The 26488-nt window shown below is 48.7% G+C and overlaps 1 protein-coding gene across 1 annotated transcript in view; it reads left to right on the plus strand.

The window, feature by feature from the left end:
- The window catches only part of Lpcat1 (lysophosphatidylcholine acyltransferase 1), a 49925-nt gene extending 23877 nt beyond the window's left edge, over nt 1–26048 (plus strand). The window contains exons 3-14 of the mRNA XM_041632226.1: nt 1379–1593; nt 7418–7530; nt 8675–8735; nt 11001–11059; nt 13266–13300; nt 14556–14610; nt 17004–17086; nt 20407–20532; nt 21082–21235; nt 21551–21649; nt 22968–23109; nt 24011–26048. Of these exons, the coding sequence (XP_041488160.1) occupies nt 1379–1593; nt 7418–7530; nt 8675–8735; nt 11001–11059; nt 13266–13300; nt 14556–14610; nt 17004–17086; nt 20407–20532; nt 21082–21235; nt 21551–21649; nt 22968–23109; nt 24011–24195 (1327 nt within the window). The 3' untranslated portion in view covers nt 24196–26048. The remainder of the gene's footprint in view (nt 1–1378; nt 1594–7417; nt 7531–8674; nt 8736–11000; nt 11060–13265; nt 13301–14555; nt 14611–17003; nt 17087–20406; nt 20533–21081; nt 21236–21550; nt 21650–22967; nt 23110–24010) is intronic.
- Nucleotides 26049–26488: the final 440 nt, after the last annotated feature.

Genomic DNA, 26488 nt, shown 5'->3' on the forward strand with positions numbered 1-26488 from the left:
CCCCTTGTGACAGTACCAGCAGGATGAGGGGCTTCACCTTCTCTGAGCCCACAAGGTCTATCTCCATTCACACCATCAGTCTGTGTGCCCCCTCCCCATGCCCCGCCCCCATGCTGTCTCATCTTTCCCTGTGAGGGCAGAAGGGCATTGCTGTCAACAAGACTGCAGGGTGATGGTGATGGTACTTTCTTTCCAGCTCCCCTCTTCCTCTTGCCCTCCCAGGACCGATTCCTGTTCCAGTGCAGCTCCTACAGCTCCACTTCCTCATTCTCTGCAGCCTCTTCCTTAGCAGTTACTGTACATTTTATTTTTGAACTTTTTATTGTTGAGTCCATCTAGAAGTGTCCAACTGACATTGAGAAATGTGTCCCCATCTCTCACACCGTCCCTAGAAATAGAACCTTGAGTCTGCTCCCCAGTGTCTCATTGTAACCACAGCAGCTGCTCATTCTCCGAGTAAGCAAAGGTCTTTCCAAGGTGACTCCTCCAGGGGCTCTGCATTCAACAGTGATTGGCCTCTACTCAGATCTGCTGGGGCTCCTCTCGCAGAACCTCCAAGGGAGTTAGCACTTTGGGAAAGTCAAGTAACAGGGCTTTGGGCTTTTTTTTTCTGTGTTTTTAATCACCTGGTTAGCCCACAGTCAATGATATCTGGTGTGTTTTGTAGCAAGTCTCTGGGGGCCAAGCTCCTCCTAGGGCTGTCCATGCTACATGTCACTGCAGGGGTGTCCTGAGGAGTGTCTGAGTGGCGACTGAGGTTTGTTGTGGGTGAGGAGAAAGGAAAATACCAGGGTTGGATGCCTGAATTCTCGTGTGTTTAAAAAGGATATCGTAGGAAACCAAGATGGATGACCTCAGCCAGTTTTTTTTTTTTTCATTTACATTCATGTCCATCTTGGTCCTTCCAAAAGCTGTATTGATTCATGTGGTCAGCCTCCAAGCTAGGGAGACCTGTGAAAAGGTCTAGAAGGCTTGCCAGGATACTGCCTTTGCTCTCAGCTGCTTAGCATGCAGCTTCTAATGGGTGTTCTACACGCCTTGATGGTTTGTCTGCTCCTGCACGACTGAGTGCTAACCTGAGCTGCCGATATCAAAAGTGTGGGTGTCTTTGACCTTGGCGTGTGATCCGCTGCCAAGGCTGAATAGCTGTGCCCACTTGCAAGACGCTATGTGGTGGGAAAAAACCCTCAGTTGTTTGTCAGAGGTGGGAGCCATTGGCTGTAGGTGCCCCCAGAATCAAGCACACAGTTCTCCTTTAAGGGCGTTTGCTGCAGTAGCCTTCAATGCCCCACTGCCAAGACCCCAGCATCACTTTCCCAGGCCCCCTGCATGCCCTTGTTGTGGCAGGAGCCAGATTGACGTTGCCTATCTCTTACAGGGTTGTGGACTTTCTACTCAAGGCCATTATGCGCACCATGTGGTTTGCTGGCGGATTCCACCGTGTGGCCGTGAAGGGGCGGCAGGCCCTGCCTGCGGAGGCCGCCATCCTCACGCTGGCTCCACATTCCTCCTACTTTGATGCCATCCCTGTCACCATGACCATGTCCTCCATTGTGATGAAGGCGGAGAGCAGAGACATCCCAATCTGGGGAAGTGAGTGAGAGCACTTGAGAGTGGATGAGCCCCTGGGAATGGGTGAGACGATGGGAGTGGGTGAACCTTCTGAGAGCAGGTAAAACTTCAGGGGTGGGTGAGCAAGGAGACCCTGAGAGTGGGTAAGACACCTCCCCGGTGACAGGTCCCTTCAGGCTACATTGTGGTTCCCCAGTAGCATGAGCCTTTGTGGGTTTTATCAGTGCCTGTGTGTCCTCCGGTACTGTCAAGTGCAGACATACATGTCCAAGGTCTGTCTTATAGGCATGTTTCCTGTATCACAGAGCAGTTCACAGTCTCTGGAGCTTCTGGGAAGCCTGCTCCTGAGCACCAGTGACTCCCACAGGAATAGCAGTGTCTTGGGACTGCTGATCGGATCACAAATCTTGGGTGCTTTGATATAGCACGAGGTCTTTCTGTCTCATTCTAGGAACCACAAGTCCAAGGTCATAGTGTGTGCCAGGGGGATCCCTCCAGAAGCTCCATGGGGGATGTCCTGCCTCACTGGTTGCATGGCCAGCTTTCCCCTGTTCCCCACCTGTGTGTGTCTTAGCTAAGAGCCATGCCAGTGGATAACCAATAGCCTCATTCTAAGGTCCACGATTTCATCTACATAGACTTTTTGTCTGAAAGGCCATTTTACGGGGTCTAGGGTTAAGGCATAGAGAGAACACAGTATTGACATTCAGTTGCTTTTCACACCCTGGCTGGCCTCTTTCGTGGTTCCCAGGCATCTCAGTAGATGATGTGGGGTTGGAGGGGGGCAGTGTAGGGTGATTACTGGGTACTGTGGTTATTGTGGTGGCTGTGGTACCCTTGAAGAACAGTGGAAGGAGGAGATTTCAGCCCGACACCTGTGGTTGAAGAGCCACAGTTCTGAGCCCACATCTTGACAAGAAGAGAAGACGTGGCGGAAAGGCTCTATTCTTTGTTCCAAAGCTTTGCTCTGGTGTCTGGGCACTCTGCTGGGGTAGTTCTGTGGGTCTCAAAACACCACAGGGCATAGTTTTGTATCTTCCAAACTGTACGGGCCCCGGGAGTGTCATCTGAAAACAGAGGTACCTCGTGGTGTCTTAGTTAAGGTTGCCCTTGCTGTGGTGAAACACCATGACCAAAAGCAGCTTGGAGAGGAAAGACTTTATTTCAGCTTACACTTAAACACCTCAACCTATCGCTGAAGGAAATCAGGGCAGGAACTCAAGTCAAGGCAGAGAACTGAAGCAGAGACCATGAAGGAGTACTGCTTACTGGCTAGATCTTCATGCTTTGCTCAGCCAAAATGGAATGGGCCCTCCCACATCAATCATTAAATCAATGTTTGGCTTGCCCAGAGGCCAAGCTGGTGCTGGCATTTTCTCCCTGAGGTTCCCCTCTCCATGAATGGCTTGAGCTTGTGTCAAGTTGTCATAAAACTAGCCAGTGTCCCTGGTATCCCAATCTCTCTGTACATAAAAGTCTTCTGCTCTGTGAGAGACCTCTGAAATCTTGAGGTATATTTACCTGGAGGTGGGCAGAAGAAAGGATGTGGCCGTCACTCCGGATTGACCCTTCTGGTCTGGCCCTGACCCAGATGTCTGTCCTAGAATAAAGTGTAGAAACAGCCTGCTTACACTTGGCTAGATTATGAGGAAAAGTTTCTCCCAGCTACCTAAGGGCACAAGAACTTTTGTGTCTGTCCTCACCTTCATCTCCTTCTCCTTCTGCTGGTGAGCAGGCATTTCCCCATTGCATGGAAACACTAAGGAACTGGCTCATGGCCACAGGGAAGCAGGTGGTCAAGGAGGCTAGAACCCAGGCCGATGGCAGCAAGGTCCCCAGCCCCTGATCAGCCCCTTCCCTCACCTGTGCCTGTGACTTTTCAGAGGCACCTGGCCGTGGCTAAGTCCGCTACAAACATGGCCTCCATAGCCCGTGTGCCTCCCGTCTGAGAGGTGCGGTCATTCCCTTCCATGGGAAATGTGAGTCTTCACCATGGGTTCAGGTAACACTGTGGTCAGTATCCTGAACCAAGTGCTCCAAGGCTCATAAGCCCTCCATGAATTCCTTCCATGCACAGGGTGCTGGTACGGAGTTGGCTCATATGGAGGGGAAGAGACTAGACTGGGGCTCAGCTAGGGGTTCGCTCAGTCTCCTGATTGAGATAGCCAGGACTCTGCAGAGATGCCAAGCAGGAAGGCAGAAGGCGGGGCTGTATGTAGCCCTGTACCCATGAGAGGCACAATAGATCCTGTAGGCAGAAATGAACTGCAAGGACATTGGTTATGAAACAGCTCTGTGCGAGCATGGTCACTTCCCTTCTTGACGAGGTTCCTGGAGGGAAGCTGAGCTATTTGGGTCATAGACTAGATTTTATCAGTCTGATTGTCAAATAAAGGATAATACTCCACATGCCTGGAAAGTTGGGTTGAATTCCAAGAATTTTTTGGACGCTAGATGAGGTTGTAATTGGCAGATATGTACTCCACCTCGATAACCCTGAACGGTGTCACCAGCCCCAAACGTCACTGCATGTGGCCCTGGCAAGGCTCCAGGAGGCTGTTGGGTTTTATAGAATTATTATCGCTGTGTACAGAGGTTCTTCCTGTAGCTTGTACATTTCCTGGTCCACAGAGTGAATGGTGGTGGCAAGTTTATCAGAAATGTTCGTTATCCAGGTCCAGTGATGTGTGCCTGTAGTCCCAGCACTCCGGAAGCTGAGGCAGGAGGATCCGTTGAGCCCTGGCTAGAGCATCGAGACCCTGTCTCTGGAGGGAGAGGAATATTGATTAGGCTCCAAATTTAGCTCATCTCAGTTGATTCCTTACCCAGATAGCTACCATGGAAGGCAGTGTGCCACATAAGGTACTGACCTGGGCATGCAGCCAAGGGTCCTCTTCACCCCTTGAGAACCCAGGATGCGTTCTGGTTCCTATCTCAGAGCAGGCTTAGGTAGGCAATGGCCTGTCCCAACTTCCAGCCCTTCTTTGGAACCCTCTGACAGACAGCTCCTAACTCTGTTGAAGAGATAAATGTTGAAAATACCTAATTTTCATATTTAGGTCTGTCCGTGCCAGGAGTGTGACCAACCTTATACCTTTTCCTGTTTCTACATTGTCAGAATTCTGTGAGTCAACTTTATGTGTCTTAGTTAGGGTTAAGGTTGTTCTTGCTGTGATAAAAACCCCGTGACCAAAAGCAACCTGGGGAGGAAAGACTTTATTTCAGCTTGCACTCCTGGTAACAACTGTCCATCACCTAGGGAAGTTGGCGAGGCAGAAGCCATGGAGGAGTGCTGCTTACTGCATTGATCCCCATGATTTGCCCAGCCTGCTCTTTTAAATCACTCCAACAGTGTGCTGGGCCCTCTCCCATCAATCATTCATCCAGAAAATGCCCACATGGCCCACAGCCTTCAGGGCAAATTCTTCCCCCCAAGACAGGGTTTCTCTGTATAGTCCTGGCTGTCCTGGAACTTATTTTGTAGACCAGGCTGGCCTCGAACTCAGAAAACCACCTGCCTCTACTTCTGGGTCCTGGGATAAAGGTATGCACCACCATCACCTGCTTTGGACAGAGCAATCTTACGGCAAGTCGTACCAACCAGTACTCATTCATACATTGAACTGGCCAATTAATATCTGGAAGTAAAACAGTAAGGGAATGCCATCGCAGGTGTGTTGGGACTTCCAGCAGAGTTGTGTTGGCCATTTGCATAGCATGGCCTACTGCCAGGGAGCTGTGGGCTAACTTGTCCATCAAGGCCCAGAATCATTTTGTCTGATGGAATGAGGTGTATCTAGGAACCCTCAAAGATAACCTCCTGGTGCCCAGATGATCACTGTTACCTTGTCCCATCCTTGGAATGCTTCTTGCCTCCCTGTGTCCATCCTCAGATTCACCAAAGGACCGGAAGGCATCTTCCTGTTGTGTGATGTTTTACTCTTTTGAGGGGCCCACCACCCAACTCACAAATAAATCACACATGGAGGCTTATTCTTAGTTATGAATGTCTGGCCTTATCTTGGCTTGTTTCTTGCCAGCTTTTTAAAAAATTATCCCAACTGTCTTTTACCTCTGGGCTTTTATCTTTCTTTATTTCTTTATACCTTTCTTTACTTCTTTCTCCATGACTTGCTGTGTAGCTGGGTGGCTGGCTTCTAGCATCCTCCTCTCCTTCTCTTGTTCCTCTTCTTTCTCATTCCTCCTTCTGTTTATCCTCTCTTCTGCCTGCCAGCCCCGCCTATCCTTGCTCCTGCCTTGGTATCGGCCGTTCAGCTCTTTATTAGGACCATCAGGTGTTTTAGACAGGCAAAGAATCACAGCTTCGCAGAGTTAAACAAATGCAACATAAACAAAAGCAACACACTTAAAATGATATCCCCCAACATCTTCCACTATCCGAGACAGTTTTCTTATCCTTGATGTCATAGACACAGAAAGTTTCTGTACTCAGCCCCATGAAACATACTAGACAGCAAGACCAGGTGAGCCTCAGCACCTCTAGGAGATGATGGCGTTTTACAGAAAGGCAGATGAAGTTGGGATTGTGATGTCACCCTCACAGCCTTCTGGGCAGGTTCTGTCATTCCTCTTCCCTTTGACTCTCGAAGTCATTTTAGCACCGTCATGAAGTTGACAGAAAAGGATGAAACAATTGCTAGAATGACAAAAACAGCAAAATGATTCAAGACCTATAAAGACATGTCACTGCCCCTGTGTGTTTGGCTCTTCGGAAGAGTTATAAAGACACAGTGGGTTATTACAAGATTGAAGGGATTTTTCTCTTTTTTTTTTCTTCCTTTTTTTTTTAAATTGTTTTCTTTGCTTTTTTGAAAACCACCTAGAAAGAATCACAGAGTAATCTTTTCAAGTCTCAAAATGATTTAAAAAGAACCTCCAGCTAACATAGTCCTGGGAGATCAGCTGTAGCTGCCTGTTCCCTGCTCCATTTTTCCTCAGAACATGGACTTACCTGAGGGCAGTTCATCTTAAAACCTCTTCATAGTTTTGTTTTTTTTTTTTTTGTTTTTTTTCTTTTTTTTTTTTTTGAGCACTGTCCTATTTTTACATGCTCTTACTTTGGTGGTCCCCAACATTTTGGTCAGTTGAGCCCTGCAAGTCATGGCCATAGAACCTAGACCAAATGTAGAGACCCTGTGATGTCGCGATTACTCCATGACTGTGTGGGATCTCTAGGGTTCTTGCAGCAAAGAAGCAACAAGAGCCTGTTCTCGCCACTCTGGAAGTCCAAGAGAAGGGCATTGGCAGCCGAGCACATGGTGGCAGCTGGCATTCCTTGGCACTCTCGGGCTTGCAGGCATATAGCATCCTTGTCATGCATGCAACCTTCTCTCCCCCCCCCCCCCCCCCGTGTTCTCTTACAAGGATGTCAGTTGTTCATTAGGACCACCCTAGTTAGGGTGATACCATCTGAACTTGATTATCTGCAAACATCCCCAGTCAGGGTCACATTCCCAGGTGCCAGGAGTTAGGGCTTCATTCTTGACTTTCAGGAATGCAAATTCAGTCAACAGTGGGGTCCAGGAGCACTTGAATCTCCTTGTTCTGCTCATAGAGTGACAGACAGATCGTCTGTGTTTTGGTAGTGTTAGGTTTCCAGTATGTCCTGTGTGTCCTGGCTGATGGTCTCGTGGACTGTATTGCTCCTCCAGGGTACTTAGGTTCTGGGAGTTCACTGAAAGGTCGCTCACCCTCCAGGCATCAACATGGCCTAGGGAGGTAGGTGTCTTTGGGGTTTGCAGCTCACTGTGGCCCCTGAGAGGTCTTTGTTCTAACCCTGTGGTTGGAAGCTATGGGTGCTGATAACCTGTCTTACCTCCTACAGCTCTGATAAGGTACATTCGGCCAGTGTTTGTGTCCCGGTCTGACCAGGACTCTCGCAGGAAAACAGTGGAGGAGATCAAGAGACGGGCACAGTCGGATGGAAAGTGGCCTCAGGTAGAACTGTCCTGCTTGCTTTTATGGGCTCTCCCAAAAGATGTGTAATTTGAGAATGGGAGGAAGAGGAAACCACAAAGTCTGCCATGTCCCTTTCTGGTGCTGAAGTTGACATTGTTCTGTTTGTGTTTGGGGAGTGTGTGCATCTGAAACTATACTTGATGTTGGGCACTTTGGGTTTCAGTGTCTGGGCTTAAATGAAAATAGATTCCCTCAAGTACCCACTTGTTTCATTGTGTGGGGTGGTGCCTTGCTGATTGCTGATTGAATTAACTGTGAGCCTGAGGAATTCAGCACTTCCAGATCCTGACCGAGCCTCTTGTCCTGTTGTCTGTCTCCTATGTCTGCATCCATAAGGTTTGCCTTTGCCCATGGCCCCCGTAAGCCTGAGATGCCTTAATGTTACTCATGTTCAGTTTTTTCTTGCTACATGAGCCAACTGGTAGAGGCTAGCAGTTTTGAGGATGCCCTCAAAAACTCGGCAGATCTGGCGCTTAGGACCTGTGCCCACAGGCAGCCTCTAGGGAGGCTTCTGACTTGTAAAATGTGGCCAATGCCCCCACCTCCCCCTATACACAGGAGTTGTTCCCTCTTCTCCAAGGAACTTACCTGTGTTCTTTAGGCATGGCCACTGAGTCCATCCAGCCTTCCCAATGGATTACCTTCTCATCGGGGCTCAGATCTGAACGCTATATGAGCTATGCTTTCTTTTCTATCATGGGGAGTTTTAGTTTGTATATCCTGCCTTGAGCAGTGAGTCAGCCATTGACATGTCCACAAGGACGGGAGTTTCTTCACGCTATAGTTGTGGCCAGTGGCTGCACAGTTTTCTGCTTGTTCCCAGTGTCCCCTTTCCTCATGATGTGGTTCCTCATCAGTGCCTCCACTTTTGGCTTCCGTTCTCTCCTGTGATGTACATGTGACTAAGAACCACGGTGTCCTTCACTGCTCCTTACTTTGTGTTTATAGCGTGTTTCGTGTTCCCAACCCTGAGGGGGGCTTTGGAGGAAGACCCTCCCCTTCCCAGGAGCCATAGTCTAAAATTACGTTAGTAGTAGAAAAAACCACGTTGGTAGGTGGGCTTCTGTGGACTCTGGATTTAATTAAGTCCTCTGATTTAATGCTATCTTTTTCCTATTTTAAGATAATGATTTTTCCAGAAGGAACATGTACAAATCGGACCTGCCTCATTACCTTCAAACCTGGTATGTAGGTTTTTGTTTGTTCTGTTTTGTTTTTTATCTTTGTCAGAAAGAGGAAACCAGCCATGACTTTTAAAGTAATGGCATCTGTGGTGATGGAAATCTTTGTTGTCTTTTATGACAAGTTCTTAGCGGCATTTCCAGAAGTCACAGGAAAGTCTTGGTGTCTGAGCCAAGAGCTGGAGTGTTTGCAGGAGGATGAAGAGGTTATGACTATCGTGAGGTGATAATGTTTGCCTGAGCTCTGAGTTCCTGACCAGTGAGACCCTCATGTGCTGAGATCTCTGCCCTCTGGCCTACAAGCTGCCCTGGGCCCTGGCAGCTCCTATTAAACAGGCGAGGTCTTCCAGCCTGTAGCTTGCTCTTAGGTTGTAAGGCCTTGAAAGCTGGTTCCAGCGCCACAAGAGAACAGTACTCTTTCTCCAGGGACATGAGCAGTGACCCATCAGCTGGGACACCCCCTCATGGCACTCCCCAAGCCCCGCATTGGGATTGAGCTCCTGGCTTTAGTAGCACAGTTGTTACGATGGGGTACAAAGTCCACTCCTGACTCTACCTAGTTAAAGTTCTGTATACCTGGGAGGTGTAAAAGGTTCACCCCTTGATCCTGCCGTAGCTCTTAGTACTGTTAAGAGGTGGACTCATCAACTCTTTGCATGAGGTATGCACACCATCTCCCACAGACTAGGTCACCCTGGGTACAGCTGCTAGTATTCTGCTCTAGGCCACATCAGACTGCCGTCTTCGAGGTTGTCCAGCTTCATGGTCTTTCCTTTCTTTTTAGTGCTGAATGGAGTCTTCCACCTTTCCAGGCCACCCATTTGTTCTGCTCCTGTGCACACGACCGAGCCCTCCCTTTCTTGACATAGATAGTGGTAGCAACTTTGATGGGCAGAGATATAGTACAAGAAAGTGAAATCTTTCACTCAGTGTGCCCTGGGTTGCTCTTTCTAAAATACACGTAGGAGCTAAGGGAGCGTGTGTGGCCAAGACAAGCCTACCTGCAGGAGAAAGTCCATAACCCACCTCAATTGGGCTCCTCGCCCTGGGTTTGGCCCATAAAGGCCCCCACCAGGCCATGTCCCCAAAGCCATGGGCAGAGAATATATAAGAGCCTCCCCAAGGGTAATACATGTCACGGGGGAGGGGGAGGTTGTATGTTGTATGCCACAGTTACCAACCAGTGGTGTCCAGATATGGTTTACTCCCCAGATACCTGCATCCAACCAACTGCTGTACTCCATGACACACATGAAGCCTCCATGTGGCCTCAACTTTTGTGCTTTGGAGTCTGGGAAGAGCCATCACCTCCTGTGGGTATCCCTGCTGCTAGTTGCTGTTTAGGCACATGACACCATCCCAGCTCCTGTTTCTCCCTCCTTATACTTGCCTTCATGGCTATGCGTGTTCAGACGCACACATTCACCCAGGTTCCAAGACTGGAATAAACATGCAGAAAATTTTCTAGGGCTACAGAAATCCTAAACCAGCACCATCACCACGGCCCTGAATTAAGGAACAAAGGGGTGTCCGGAACAATCAGAGAACATTCCTCTAGGACGTTCTCCTCCCAGAATGGGCACACACCCTGATGAACAATGATTTCCATGAGACTCTGCACTGGTCCAGAAGAGCAGCACAGGGCCCCTTGGCTAGGTCCATCCTGCATGTCTGGGTGCTTCTGACACCTTGGTTTTCAGAGGTGTGGGCCTTCAATCAGCCATTATTAAAATAGAATAGAACTTCATAACCCAGTCTTGTCAACTTATCAGGGAATGCATAGCCAGGATATAGATAGGATAGGAGCCTGGCGGGGTGATGCTGGGGCCTCTCAGGTGATATTTCTCCAATGCTCAGAGTCACACTTGGGGACAGGGCTTGACTAGAACGTCTTACCCCAGATGAGACCAGGTCTGCCTCATTCTGCTTAGTGCCCTACCCTAGATGCAGGTAACGAGCAGTGTGTAGAAACCAAGGTCAACAGAGCAGACCCATGGAGAAGGGTTCTGAGGTATAGACACACTGGAGACCCTCACCTTTTGTCTGGGTCTGTTTATTTAATGCTGTCACGCTGCACAGCAGCTCCTCTCTTCATGGGCAGTGCAGGGGCGTAGGAAATAATCCAGGAACCCAAAGAATGTCTTCACTGACCTGGAAGGCTGGCACAGAAAAGCTGTTTTTACCAAGGCCAGCAAAAGTACCACAGCTAGGTCCCACCTTCTCATGCTTCCTGCTGCCAGCAATGAGACCCTGTATTTTCCTTGGCAGGTGCGTTCATTCCTGGAGTTCCTGTCCAGCCTGTGGTGCTACGCTACCCAAACAAGCTGGTGAGTCATGTTCTAGGACATGTGTTGTGGCGGGGAGGGGAGGCGTTCAGGAGGAGTTAGAGCTGGTTAGGTGTTTTGGTTGTATCTGGATTGCCTTGTCTCTACGTCCTTTGTCCGTGCACAGTAGTTAAGAGAACAGTTGGTATCATCACATGGCCTCAGCCCAGAGAGGGAGGGGCTGGCCCAGCAGGTAGAATCCCAAGTGTTATCCAGCTCCATGGTGTATTCGTGACAGTTCTGGAATAGTCTCAGCAATGGCACACAGAGTTGCACCTTTCACAGGCCCTGAAGCAGTGCCCTGCTCCATGACCCATCCCAGCTTTTAGTGAGACCCCACACAGACAGCACTCAGAAGCTCCAAAGCCTGGCTCCCTCTGGGCTGTTTTAAAATCCAGGGCTGCTTACATTCTAGAAGACTGAGCAGTAGGTAAGAGATCTGGTAACTTGGTTATGCTCCCTCTGCTCTAGTTGGAAGTCTCGTTGACTTGTTTTAAAGAAACAAGATAAGGCAGGACAGTTGGTTCCAGAACTCCTGGGTAACCTGGAAGGACCCCAGCTCAGAGGAGGGAAGAGCCAGATGAGGGAGCTAGTTTTGCCATTGGGCCTTTCTCCCAAGTGTCTTTAACACTCTCCCAGTCCCTGGAGAGAGGCATGAGGTCCCACCTGTTTCACAGATGCCAGCCACAGTCTCTCCCTTCTGTTATGACTTTTGGAGCAGGTGTTCTCTGTCTTGATGGCATCTGCAGTTAGAAATGGCCAGTCTAGGGGCTGGAGAGATGGCTCAGAGGTTAAGAGCATTGCCTGCTCTTCCAAAGGTCCTGAGTTCAATGCCCAGCAACCACATGGTGGCTCACAACCATCTGTAATAAGGTCTGGTGCCCTCTTCTGGCCTGCAGGCATACACAGAGACAGAATATTGTATACATAATAAATGAATAAATATTAAAAAGATTAAAAAGCTATTTAAAAAAAAAAAAGAAATGGCCAGTCTATGAATGTGAGCCCCAGGGCCCTGAGTTGGCATTTCTTGGTGGAAACAGTAAGGTGGTGCTTACCACAGTGGGCTCTCCCTGTCCCCAACAGTTGATTACTGTGACAGCCGAGGACAGTATGGAAGGAAACCTCTCAGCTCACAACCTAGTGGCAGCAATGTAGGCAGCTCACGGACACAGTCTCCTTCCTGCCCGTGTGGGAACCAGGCCTGCCTGCCTGAGCGTGAGGTCACCTGGGGCAGATGGATAGGCAGTGGAAGCCGTCTGGACCATCAGTTACTAATACTAACATGACTCTGTCACGTACTGCTGAACCACGGAAGAGTCCATTTCCTGTCAGTTTCCTGAGGAAGGCCCTGCCCTCTGCTGGACGTCAGCACACCCAGGAATAGAGCGGCCTGCCAGCCTGTTTGTGGGAGTGAGGTTTCCATTCTGAGTTGATTCGTTGGCCTGGTCAGGCCATAGTCCTCACTGGTCCCCCCAGAACCTTGGAAGTTTGGTTATCCAGAGAAGCAGGACGTTTGCCTGTGTTCATGTGAGCTTCCTCAGCTCTGTAGCTGCAGGATGTACCCCCGCTGCCAGAGTTCTGAGCACAGAGTCTGCCCCAGGGAGCCAAACCAGGGTAGTAAGAGGTTGAAGATGGCAAAGGAAAGAAACCGTGTGAGGTGCTTGCCTAGCTCCTGTGAAAATGTTTGGTGTAACTTCTAAGGTAGTTTCTGAAGTCCTTCTGGGCACACATACAGTGAGATACCTAAGTTCCCTGGTGGCAGGGCCCCCCTTAAAGCCCAGGGTTGACCTGGGAGGAGCATGTATGTAGTAGTCATGGTTGGACATTTGGGTGCAGGTTCAGCCTTGGAATGAAGCTACAGTGAGATCATGTGCTCAGGTCCAGGCAGACTTTGCCTGAGGAAGCATCTTAGAGTGGGCAGGGGATACTGAAGGGTTGGGAAGTACAGACTAGAACACTGGAGAGAGGGGTAATGGGTACCAGCCCTACTTAGGCCACTGTTAGAATTGGCACCCTCAGAGGTGCTACAAAAAAAGATGGCCATTTGAGAGATTGGGTTATTGAGGGCCCTGGAAACCAGGGCACCAGCTGTTTTTACTCTGGTTATATTAGTGTGGGAGGAAAACAGTTCTGCATCCCTGGGCTGGATAAAGATGGCCCTCATGATCTGGCTCTGTTTTTGATTCATCTGCTTTCTCACTCCCAGGACACCATCACATGGACGTGGCAAGGACCCGGAGCGTAAGTTGGGCCCCGTGTCATCCTGTCTGTCCTCTCATTCTATGGCTGCACAGACCTCTAGTGACTCCCTGTGCTCTCATTGCTTTTGCAAATGTGAAAATTACTCTTGACAGCAATTAGGGTTGGCCCATTGTGAAAAAAAACTAAGTGTTCCGTGTGGCTGTGTAATTAACTCCTGGATTTTGGGGACGTAAGTTCCTTGGCGCCAGCACCCATGGGAAGGTAGCTGAGCCCTTCCCTTACCTATCTAATACACCTAGTACTATCAATCTGGCAGCACTTGGTGTTTGGGGATGGGGACTTTTGTATAGGCAGTAGGATTCAGGGGGTGCTAGGTGAGGGAGGCCTTCTAGAGTTGGTATCCTATCCTCCCGGAACAGACACAAGGAATCAGTTGTCCTGTGATTATCAACCCCATGGAATTAGAGAAACAAAAACTACAGCAGCTGAACTTGGGACACCAGGCTGCAAGGCAACCCACAATACTGGAGCTGCCATTTGTGTGCAGGGAGGAGGAGCCAGCTAGGGATAAAACTGGCTCAAGGGCTTCAGGGAGGAAGTGAAATCAGGTACCAGCCCCTCCCTAGCCTTTCAAGGTATTTGTATCACTGGCTGGGGAAGTGCCCCTGCAGTGACTTCAGACCACCACTTCTGAGGTTGGGTGGGGTGGGGGGGTAGACTGGAAGGATTACTTGGAACTGGGCTCCAGTGTCTTGTCCTGTGCGCAGACTGGCATGTTAGGGCAGAAAAAGATTGGCTCAGAATTAGGGGGTGACTGACTGCCAGGAAGAGAGAAGGGAATGTGACCTCAGGGATGGGGACTCCAGGAAACTCTGTAATTCCATGCAGTACAACAAGTACCAGCAATACTACTGAAGATCCAGGATCCTGGAAATCAGGCAAACCAGTCATAGCATGACTTAAAGCTGAAAGTCTACCCTGCATACATAGGGAGATGGGCATCCTGGAGACAAGGCTGTCAAAGCAGGAGGGCAAAGGAAGCATTATGGCCTTCTAAAATAACCAAAGACCAAAGCAAATATCTAACCAGAAAAGTGATTATTTAATAAAATCATCTTACTACATTCTTTTTTTTCCTTGACCTTTCAACTTTGGAAGGTTCCCCTTTCTTCCAGGTTCACTACCCAGCAGCACCTCCTAGAGGCTTTGGTCAGAATTTGGAGTTATTCAGCTATAAGAATTAGGAGCCTAACTTTGTAAACATGTTGTAAAATTATTCAATGCTGTTTTTAAGGTTGAAAATCCTGTGGCTCACTCTGTGCCAGTTTCAAAACCAGGTGGAAATTGAGGTGAGTGGACATAGTGTTATGTAGTGTGGGCAGAATGCAGTATGGGTGTGGTGGGAGTGGCATATGGCCCAGAGTCAGTTCTGCTAAGCTTTGTGAGATACAGGGATCCATTAGGGTTTAAACTGATGCGGTGTTTGAATAGTATTAGACTTGGGGCTGTGTGATACGTTGTCACAATATTACATAAGGGTCTGTATGGATACAGTGTGCTACACTGGGGTCTGTATTACAAAGTATTAAACTCAGTTGTGTGGATACAGTGTCACACAGTGTTACATTGGTGTCTCTAGAAATATAGTGTTACAGTGTTAACCCAGAGGATACAATGTCATATAATGTTGCACAGGGTGTCTTTTTGGTTGTATATCATACAATGTTACACTGGAATAAGTTTGATACATTGTTAAAAAAACTGTTAGACCAAGAGCTGTGTAGATAGTTACATAGTATCTAACTTACACAGATAATGTTACATATCAGTCCTTGAGTATCTTTTCATTTGTCTGGGTCCAAGAGGAACTTTCTGGTCACTTCCTCTCTGTGGCTTTATGTGCTCTGTGTCATTTAAATACATTTGCATAGGATTTTTTTTAAAGATTTGTTCATTTTTATTTTGTGTGTATGAGTGTTTTCCTGCATGTGTATCTGTGCACCAAGTGTATGTATTGCCTACAGAGACCATAGAGGTTGTCATGTCCTCTAGAACTGGAGTTACAGGAGGTTGTTAGCTGCCATATGGACGTTAGAAACAGACCCCCAGATCCTCTGAAAGAGCAACACGTGCTCTTAACTGCTGAATCATCTCGTTAGCACTTGGGCAAGGTTTTTAAAAATTAAAAGGAAACTAAATCTGCCATTCGTTATTTAGGTGATTGTTACCTAGAGTTTATAAAATTGATACATATACATTTTTTTTTTTTTTGCTGGCCACCAGTAGTGGTATACACCTTTAATCCCAGCATTCAGGAGGCAGAAGCAGGTGGACCTCTTGAATTTAGGCCTACGTGATCTACAGACTGAGTTCTAGGATAGCCAGGTCTACACAGAGAAACCCTGTCTCGAAAAACCAACAAAAAGGGAAGAGAGAGAGAGAGACCGGGACAGACCAATATTTTCTTTTTATCTTCGCTACTGCCTGATACCGATACAGCTAGATTTGAATGGCTAAATTTCATTCTGTCATCATCCTGTTTAGCATTGGTCATGGAATATAACCTACACAGCTCTGAGCTGCTGGCAAGTTCCTAAGTCCTAACCCACACTCTTGGCTAAATTCAACAAACACAGTCATATATGTATAGTCTGTAGAACTTTCTCTGAGTGAAGGGAGTGGTGATTTTATGGGGGGGGGGTTGTTTATATATTCGGTTTTGGGGTTTGTTTGTTTCTTTCTTTTTCTCAAAAAAAAAATTCTGATGGGCCTGCATCTGAAATCAGAAATGAGTCATACACACCTTTGTATTTGGTGAAACAGCCTGCTCACTTGCCGTAAGTACTGCAGAGGCATACAAAATGGACAGGTGAGCTACTTCTCCAAAGAGCCTAGCCCAGAGAGTGTGTTCTGCTGCTCTGGATATTTTGGTAGGCTCTTCTGTCAGCTACCAGGAGAAAGCAAGACCAGGCCTGAAAAGGAACATGATCTTGTCATGGCTGGGACCCCTGTTTTGTGGGCAGGCCTATTTTAGACATGGTCTCTCCTTTTCAGATAAAAGACTGAGAAAAGTCCTGCAATATGTTTTACATGCTCTTCTTTGCATTGTTGGTATGTGGTGCCAGTGTTAATGTGAGGACCACTGTAATTTTTAGGAATTTCTGAAATGTGAAATCTTACATGCACATAGTTGGAATTGACAGGCTTTTGGGATGCTTCTATATTCCTAAATACCTTCTATTTTAAGAATAGGAATCTGGGATGGTCTTTTGCTCTTTCATGCTGGTAAAGTTGGCATCTGCATGGGCCACTAAGTCATTTAAAATGCTACGTTTTTAGGCTGATTTATCACAGAGATGTAGTAGATGCTAGCTGCCAGGAGGGCTTCAGGTGTAGAAACTGCAGAAGTACTGTCTTGTGTAATACTCAACACAAAACTGTCACTGAGGGATGGAGATATGCTTGTGATTAGGAACTGGACATTGTGGCCTGGGACAGTGGGTTCTCCAGCTTAGCAGTGCTGGGCTGTAAAATTTACAGGTAGATGTGTATGTGTGTGCACAATGATGTGCATACATACATGTGGGTCTAGATACATGTGTGTGCAGTGTGTACATTGTGAGTGTGCAAGCATGTATGGCCGGGCTCTTCCCGTCTTAAAATTGTCACAGTTACCATTTATGATGACCCATGGAATCAGTGTCTTGTACTAACAGAGATAACACAGTTTTTCTGTCCTTAGTTCCTGCCCGTGTATTGCCCTTCTGAGGAGGAGAAGAGAAATCCTGCCCTATATGCCAGCAATGTGCGGCGCGTCATGGCCAAGTGAGTGAGCAGCCGCCGGTGGTGCTGGGGAAATGGGTTTGTGCAAGAGTGAACAAGCAGGTCCTGCGTATGCTAGCAGTGGAGTGCGCTCCGCCTTGGGTTTGTGTCTCCTACTTTTATCTGATGGTGTTTTGACTTGTTTAACATTTAAAAGATGGTTAATCTGTGCTTCATTTCGCAAGTTTCAAACATGCCGTAGTCATCAGTGAGGCTGCTGTGTTTTCTGGGGCATGCACTGGCCTGGGCAGGTGTCAGCCTCAGGTCACAGCCACCTAAGACAGTGAACAATCTGCTGACACTCTCGCTCCCCCTGCTGGAGGAATCGTACTGTCCGTGTGTTTAATCTTCTAGGGTGACCTGGGCAGCCACCTGACTCTTGGGCACAGTAGAGAACTTAAGCATTGTTTTTGCTTTCTGGTTCCCGCTAGTCTGGACAACAATCGTGTTACCCGAGATTCTCCCACCTTCTGAGCCTCGTTTCCCATACATGTATTTAAAACTAGGCTCCCGTACTACTTATACACACCAGACAGTGATTACCCCACTGCCACTGCAGCCTCAAGTGGACAGCCTTGTTGCTCCCCCCAAGGGACCGTGAACATGGAGCTGAACTCTAGCCTCTGCCAATGGCAGCTCCAGGAACCTTTGAGGCTCCTCCGCCTGGGAGTGGGGGACAATCCTACCCCTAGTTCTTGACACAGACCTGGAAAAAGTGTTCTGGGAGCACCTCTAATGAGCCTCCAGTGTTTCCTGCCTACTTCCCCCTCATGTCTCTTGACGGGCATGCGCCCAGGCTAGAGCTGGGTTGCTGACCTGCAGTTGACCACAGACAACTCTGAGCACGTGCTAACTAAGGGAATGCTCAAGCCAGGCCAAGATCCCTGCATTCCAGTCTTCGATAAAATAATCATTTTGAGGAGGCCGACGCCTCCTGAGTTTCCCCCATCCATGTTGACATGTCTGTTAATGTCATCCTTGCGTTGATGAGATGTCATGGGTGTAGCTTCTCTAATAGTTCTAAGAGACACAATCTTACAGCAAACTCCCTACTCCTTTGACTTTTACAATCTTTCCGCCTCCTCTTCCACAATGATTCCCGAGCCTTAAGTGCAGGAGTTGGTTGTAGCTGTATCAGTTGGCACTGGGCTCCACAATTCTGTATTATGACTGATTGTGGTTTTCTATAGTAGTCTGAATTGCAAAGAAAAGTTTCTTTGATGAGGGGTGAGGACTGCACTTACTTATCTGTGGGTATACGAACATATATCTAGAATATAGTTAGGGATTATGTCGGTTTAATAAAGTAGCCATTCTAAGTTCTCCTCCGAGATTCATGGCTGCAGTAGCCCTAGGCAGTTGGCTAAGTTTCCAGCACCAAGCATGGTTTTCCTCTTGTTGAGCAGGTCTGGTTGCCACCAAGGTATGTGTGCCGCTACTGCACCGTTAGATGCACCAATCCAGTGCCATGCTAGTCAGCGTTGTGGTTCCTAGGCCTCATGGCTGAGTAGGACTGATGGGTCCAGCTCTCCAAGGAAACTAGTGTTCAGGAAGGAGACTTTAAGGTCAGATCCAACACCTGGGCGTCTGGGCCCTGTATGCAAAGTTCCTGCTATCTTCAGCAATGGGGACTTACTCGCTACCTTTGGGAACAACCAAAGGCAATAACAGTAGCCTGTGGTGTTTTGGAAGTCTCTTGGACAACCCTGACCAATAGCCCAGAGTGGAAAGCCCATTTTCCTAAAAAAGATTCTCAAGGAAGTTTTAATGAGTTTTCTTCCATAAATGTGTTTAATACAGGGGGGGGAAATTTTTTTTTTTGCTTTGTTTTGTTTTTCGTGAAATCTGACATAGCCTTTATAGACAATTCAGTTCTTAGGACAGGACCTGGACCTCTTGCAGCGACCCTGTGGGGTGATTCTGTATGGCTCCTCTGAACCCAGTAGAGCTGAGGGGCTATGCTACACTGATTGCGTGTAGGGTGTACACACATTACAGTTGTACAGACCACAGTCATGCATGGTATCAGTGGGATGGTAGCAGAAACAAGCAGCTGCAGATCTGGACAGCTTGTGTGCCAAGAAAGGGAGGTTTGAGGTAGCCATCAAACATACATGTTCAATGCAGATTGTGGATGTACCTACAGGGCTCCTGTGGGGCTGGGCATTCTGCATCGCCACTCCTGGGCACTCAGCACTCTCACCTACGCCTTCCGTCAAGGCTTTTGCTGGCCACAGACGGTTTCCTCTTTCCTAGGACTCTCTTGTAAAAGTCCCATCCTGGCTGGCTCTGGGGAGCATTCCAGCTGCAGGGTGTCGGTTCCTGTTTGGGACTTTCTTGTGGTTCCCTCACCCATTCTCTCCATGTTCCCGTTGACAGACCATGGGAGGGACCTCCTTCCTGGAGAGAACAGTGGCTTTTCTTGCTTGCCTGTATCCAGCTCAGTAACATGGTGGCAGAGCTGTCCACACCCTTAGACCCAGAAGAGTAAGCCTGGGATCGAGGCCCCTCCCTTCCAGCTCGCCCCACGTTCCTGAGACTCCACTGGGAACATGCCATGTCACCACAATCCCAAGCTGCTGCTGGATGCCAGACCTCGTCAGCTGTGTGCACCCAGAGCAGGGTCTGATGAGCACTGATGCATCTGGGGACAAGAGTTGAGAGGTTTCCCTGCTAACCTGAGTGCTTGGTGTGTGTGCCTCTGCAGTGACTTTGCAGGAATCCCGTTGGTGCCTGAGCACTGCCAGCCAGTGTGCTCACAGCATGTGCCATGCAGCAGAACTCATTGTTTTCAGGTGTCCTGGGCAGGGTATATTCTTGGGAAGTGATAGTCACTCTTGTTTTGACTTCTGTGTTCATAGGCAGTGATAGTCACTCTTGTTTTGGCTTCTCTCTGTGTTCATAGGCATTTCCTTTCTTGATATATAAGTTAAAATAATGTTTTCTGTGGCTAAAATAGCACACCAAGACATCAGCAAAGGCCTGGTCTAGAGCTCCTATTATACTCCCAGGAGGGAGGACGCACCCATCATGGTCTCTGGCAGGCAGGGGTGTGTGATGAGGCTCAGCAGCTTCCCCCGAGGGGAGGTCCATGTTAGCCTGGCATCTGAGAACTGGGTGTCCTATAACTTTGTGCCTCCGTGACCTCTAGGCTTTCTTCTTGGCCTGGGCCAGTCTGTTAGAGCAGTGCTCCCCTGAAGGCCCTCAGGAGCTATCCACCCCGGCTGCCCTCGGACCTTCTTCCCTTGCAGCTGCTGTGGTTCCTCCTACTGGTGGGTGAGGGCCAGTGGCATGGAGCCTGATGGCAGGATCCTCTCTTGTAGGGCTCTGGGAGTCTCGGTAACCGACTACACCTTTGAGGATTGCCAGCTGGCTTTGGCAGAAGGACAGCTCCGCTTGCCCGCTGACACCTGCCTACTAGAGTTCGCCAGGCTCGTGAGGGGCCTCGGGTGAGTGGCCTGTAGTTCTCAAGCCTTCGTGAGAACCAAGTGTTGCTGAGGTTGCAAGGGACCTGTTGGGTTTCAGATGTCATCAGCAGGCCACATAGAAGAGCTTTAAGAATCTTTCTGGCCGGGCGGTGGTGGCGCACGCCTTTAATCCCAGCACTTGGGAGGCAGAGGTAGGCGGATCTCTGTGAGTTCGAGACCAGCCTGGTCTACAAGAGCTAGTTCCAGGACAGGCTCCAAAACCACAGAGAAACCCTGTCTCGAAAAACCAAAAAAAAAAAAAAAAAAGAATCTTTCTGGATACCAGCCGGGTGTATGGGTGCTACCCCTGTACACTATATGGGAACACACCCAAGGAGCAGACAGTTAGATGCAGAGACAAAACCTGGCATCTTGTAAACTGTGAGGACACGCCAGGCTCAGAAACTAACTTGCTGCTTGTTAAGAAATTTTAAAACTATTTTGATGAGTCTCCAAGCTTCGTAGTAAGTCTCCTGTTTTCGTTTCTGTGCTATGGTTTTATCAATGAATCTTTCCCATGTTTTTATTTAGATTGAAACCAGAAAATCTTGAGAAAGAGCTAGACAAATATTCAGAGAGTGCAAGAATGAAGAGAGGAGAGAAAATTGGGCTTCCAGAGTTTGCAGCCTACTTGGAGGTTCCTGTCTCAGATGCATTGGAGGACATGTTCTCACTGTTTGATGAGGTGGGTCCACTGGGGAGCTTGGGGCAAAACCTCTGGCTTGTCCGCGTGTAAGTGGTCCTCAGTGGAGTAAGTCCAGCAAAGATGCTGGCTAGCCTGTTCTGTAAGTACAGGCAGGCCTTGGCTTGCTTTCTGGCGAAGCTTCACGTTTGAGAACCGACTGGGGTTTTAGCAAGCATGCCCGGGATTCATCTTCCAAAGCATGCTTTTCACACATGTAGAAGTTGCCACATCAGTCTGGGATGAAGCAGTTAGCCAGAAGGTCCCTTGTGACATGCTGGCAACCGAGCCATCACCGAATGTGCTTTTCTTTTGCAGAGCGGTGGCGGTGAGATAGACCTCCGTGAATATGTGGTCGCCTTGTCCGTGGTGTGCAGGCCATCCCAGACCCTGGCCACCATCCAGCTGGCATTCAAGGCAAGTAGATTCCGAGTGGGATGTGTGTGTGTGTGTTAGTTATTCTTTTTATTACTGGGACAAATTCTTGGCAAGAAGCATGTTGTAAGAGGAAAAGTTCATCTAGGGCTGTGGTTTGAGGAGATACAGTCATAGTGGAGAAGCCATGGAGGCTGGGCTGTGAAGGGCCTGGTTGACGAGCGGCTCTTGGTCCAAGCCTCTCACAGCCGCCTGAGAGCAAGTGTGGCAGGAAACCAAATGTCCACATCCCCACTGTGGTAGGATAGCAGGCACCTGCTCCTTGTTGCCATAGATAGCTTTGCCCCGTTGCACCTACTCCTTGGGCCAGCTGCTACTTCTCAGGCTTCCCCAGGCTCCCCACCTGCACCCATCCTTGTCCTGTAGCCCTGGGAACGTTAGACAGTATTGGCAGGGACAAGGTGTCAGTGGGGTGTCCTGTAACAAAACTCAGTGTCCCATGACTTTCTGGAAAGACAGAGTCATCTTTTCACTCGGTCTAACTAAAACCCTAGGCAGACCAGTGAATGATTCCACCAAGTTCAGCTTTGCAAAGCAAATGAGTTCATTAGGTTCCTTGTACAGCACTGCAGCACCCTGGGATCTGGTGTAAGGATTTCGATGCCTTCCTCACACCACAGTTAGGGCCAAATATCAAGGTGTAAAACAGCTTTGTGACCGTGAGAAGACCCAAGAGACGTTTACCCTCCTACATTCTCACCCTCCTTGGGGGTCCCTTCTTGTTTTCCATGTTTGTGCCACTCCTGTAGAAAAACTTTCACGTAGGGGCTTTGGAGACCCCTTGTCCATTTTCCCATAGAGTGTAGTTTTCTGGTTAGACATGTATGTAGACTTTTAGTCCTTGCCTTCATCAAAACCACGGCCTCCCAACCGAAAGATGCTGCAGTTTATCCTTTGGCCACTAGGTGGCAGGGAAGGCACACTGTTCTGCTTGCCTGGGTCTTGCTACAAGAGCCCTGCAGCCCCAGTTTGGCCCTAGCTTTGCCCTGGCACACTGAGTCCTTCTGCTGCTCCCTGCTAGAGCTGAGTCTTCACTTCATCTCTCTCTACTTGTTTCTCTGCTCCCACAGTTATGGCAGCATCCATGTCTCACCCAAGACATGTTGCATGTCCATGAGGGACCTGCAAAGGACAGTAGAGACAGACATGCATGCCTCTGCCTGGTACTTGTAGGCACCACCCTCTCAAGGGTGCCAGCTGTTTTGACAAGGTGGGAACAGGACCACTGGGGAAAATGTACCAGACCTGATGAACACCAGAACAAGGACCCCCCAGGGTAACTCTTTGCTGTCCCTTGCAGATGTATGGATCACCTGAGGATGGCAGCATAGATGAGGCCAACCTGTCCTGCATCCTCAAGACCGCACTGGGTGTATCAGAACTAACAGTGACTGACTTGTTCCAGGCTATTGACCAAGAGGAGAAGGGAAGAATCACATTTGGTAAGTGGAGTCAGAACAGTGTTGCAGCTCACAACGCCTGTCTGCGCTCTATGCGCTACCATACAGTTTCCGAGCTTCAGGCAAGGGGCTGGAGGTTGAAACACACAAACACACAGAGACAGACAGACACATGGACCTCTAGTCACTGGTAAGAAGCCCCTTATTCAATAGTACCATGAAGGCTTATACACCCCAGTCAGGTGGGCCAGCAGGTGAAAACCTTATCCTCTGATCCTCAAGGCCAAGGCAACACGTGCTCGCTCGTGAAGCAGAGCTGGTAAACAACTTTGACACAGCTTTCAGTAACTCAAATCAGAAGGAAAGTAAAGATCTCTAGCAGAGAAGAGCAGCTGGAGGCCAGGACTCCAAATGGTCCCAACACAGTGTCGTTCCCAAACAGGGGTAGGATTTTGTGGACACTCCAGCCCAGGTATGCAAAAGAGAGCATGGCCTCAGGAGGCCTGGGGATGTGAATGGAACCCCTTCCCCATCTCCATACCCTAAGCTACCCCCTCCCCACATAGTAATGGATCCCCTGAAGAAGGTTTTTCTGAAACCCAGAAAGATACGATGATCATGGGTCCAGTTTCTCCCTGTGATTTAGAAGCAAGCTTAAAGTTTAGAGCCCACAACCAGGCAAAGTTGCAGGGGCTTCTGACCTGGGTACCCTTGTGGGGAACACCCACCCCAGCTGCATTGGAGGTGCTCTCCAGGAAGCTTCAGCTGGATGCCAACACCCACAGCCTTTGTCTCAGGCCCCTCTGCCATAGCCTGCTCTTAGTCCCTGACCTGAGGAATTCCCGGTCATCACACGGGTGTTGACCTTTCTGGGGCAATCTCTGACCATTGGCTGGTGATGAGGCTCTCTCGGTCCCAATAATCAACTTCCTTGTCTTTGCAGATGACTTCCGCGAGTTTGCAGAAATGTACCCCGACTTCGCGGAGGACTATTTGTACCCTGATCAGACACATTTTGACACCTGTGCACAGACACCCCCAGCACCAACTCCCAATGGCTTCTGCATTGACTTCAGCCCTGAAAACTCAGACTTTGGGAGAAAGAATTCTTGTAAGAAAGTGGACTAGAATGGGCGATTCTGGAGGGATGAGGCCCCTCCTGCATCACCGCCCGACTCCAGTGGCCTAGAGCCTGTGTGTGTGCTGTGCCATCTGCATCTCCCTGTCTTCCCACGCCATCTCTTTCTGTCTGCAGACCCGAGGTCCAAAAGACTTCTGATGTATTTGTTTTCTGTCTCAGGGCCCAGCTGGGCATTTGCAGGGAAGCTGTGTGTATATCCCACCTGCCTATTGCAGGCAGGCAGGCGGGTGGGTGCTCGGGACCTCCCTGTGGAGCGGGACTCCACAGGCTGAGTGGGCACAGGTCTGGCCGTGTGACTCACCTCGAATACGCTGGTCTTGAGTGTGTGTCAATCTTTCTCCTTGTTGTCTGTATGGTGTGCACAGTGTGGGGGTCTGCACACACACGCTGCACACACCTATCCTAGAACAGTCACCTTGTCCTGCTTCTGTGCCTCTGCCATCTCTGGCTCACCATGTGAGGGGACATCACCCGATAAGTGTTTCTGTGTTTGTGCAGGAGCCTGTGACTATTTTATAAACCTCACTTAGGTACTTTGGAAAACATTCAACATTTTTTTAAAAAAGAAAGAAAATTGGTTTTCTACTCCATTTTTTGTGTTAGTTTATGGATATTTATTTCCAGGCTTGTTTTTGATAGCTTCTGAGGCTGTCTCCGGTGGCCACAGTTTAAAGGGTCTCTCTGCCTCCTCCCATTTAGGTCCATGGGACACTTAGCTGCAAAGACTGGCCCCAGCATCCTCTGCTTTCCTTAAGCCTTCCTGAATCCCCATCTTTTTTTTTTTTTATATAAACATTGCCAATTCGGTATTTCAGTTTCAATATAACAAAATCTACTTCATGTAACTGAGAGCATTGAATGTGAGTAAAGAATCAGGCAGTGGGAAAGAACTGGAAGGCATCCCCTTGTCTTGATGATGTCATTATGATGTCATTCTAGACCTCGGAGCAGACATACTGAGATGAGCCAGGAGGTCCTCTCCTAACATGGTGACTAAGGAAAGCAGCCACCCTCTGAGCACAGGTGTCCTTCTGTGGGGATGACAGCTGCAGGGGACAGACCACACAGTTTACTGCGCTTGGCCACCCCTTGAAGTCAGGAAGGAACAGGGTCCAGGCTGTCCCCTTTGGCATTACCTGGTTTCATCTTTTTATATGACAAACTCATCCTTAAAGCACAACAGTGACCGTAGGTTTAGTTTGTTTTGTAAGCAATGGTTGCTTTGTAACTTTGTTTTTTACTCCTAAATTAGATTTTTACATCCGGGGCATTGCTATAAAAAATGACCACCAGGTTAGTAAGTGCAGGAACAGGTGTTTACTAACTTTCTCAGAGAGAGTGTTAGTGTGTGCTTCCCCCAAGAGAAATACGTAAACAGAGCCCCTCAACCTCAGCCACACAGCGCCACACTGCCGCAGGATGGGCAGGGAGCTTGGATTCTGGGCTCTTAGCTTGTTAGGTATGAATGAAATGTGAACACAGCCTTTGTAGCCAACGGGTTGGTTTTTATAACTGTAGAGTACAAATTTCCAGAAGAGAAAAGCCACGAAAAGGCCAATGAAGGAGATTAATGAACTAAGATGTCCTGAGGTTGGGGCTCTGCCCCTCCGTCTGCAAGTGAAGGATTCCTGTGGAATGCCCCTGGGCACATTGAGAGAATCCTGAGCAGACCTGGGATGGAGTTCATTCTCCTGATTACTCTTGATAGCAACCTCAGTCCGCGCTCAGAACTGTGAATGTACAGAGCAAGCAGGGGCTGGGGCTGTGCCCGCCCTGCCTGCAGGCTCCTTTGGGGTGCGGTCTTCAGGTTTTAGGTGGAATAAACACAACACAACGCAAAGTTCTACAAGCTTCGGTGTGTTTTGTTAAATGCCTCTCAGTGGAAAGACAACAGATGGAAAGCCCGTCAAGGTGAGCTCATCTTTTAGGCTTGGAAAGTGCCTGCAGCTGTGTGCGGAAGCTTTCCTGGCAATGTTGGAGCCAGGAGCTCCACCTCACCCACATGACACGCGTGCATCTCTTTGATGCAGCAGGCTGATTCTGTGTTTCTTATGCGCGATGCCTGTGTAACTCTGAACACGTTTGTCAGCAGATTCATCCCGTGGGACCACTATAAAAGATGGAGAAACAGAAGTAAAAACAACAGCTGAAGACCTACACCCTCGAAAAGGTTTGGTGAAGGCTGAGGGGATAGCTCAGCCGCTAAGTGCTTGCTGCAGAAGCCTGAGACCTGAGTCAATCCCCAGAATAAATGACTGGTGTTTGCCAGAGCAGTGGGAT

This window comes from Microtus oregoni, unplaced genomic scaffold (genome assembly GCF_018167655.1).
Source record: "Microtus oregoni isolate MIOR12 unplaced genomic scaffold, Mior012 000040F_ref0000088, whole genome shotgun sequence".
NCBI classification, from domain to species: Eukaryota; Metazoa; Chordata; class Mammalia; order Rodentia; family Cricetidae; genus Microtus; species Microtus oregoni.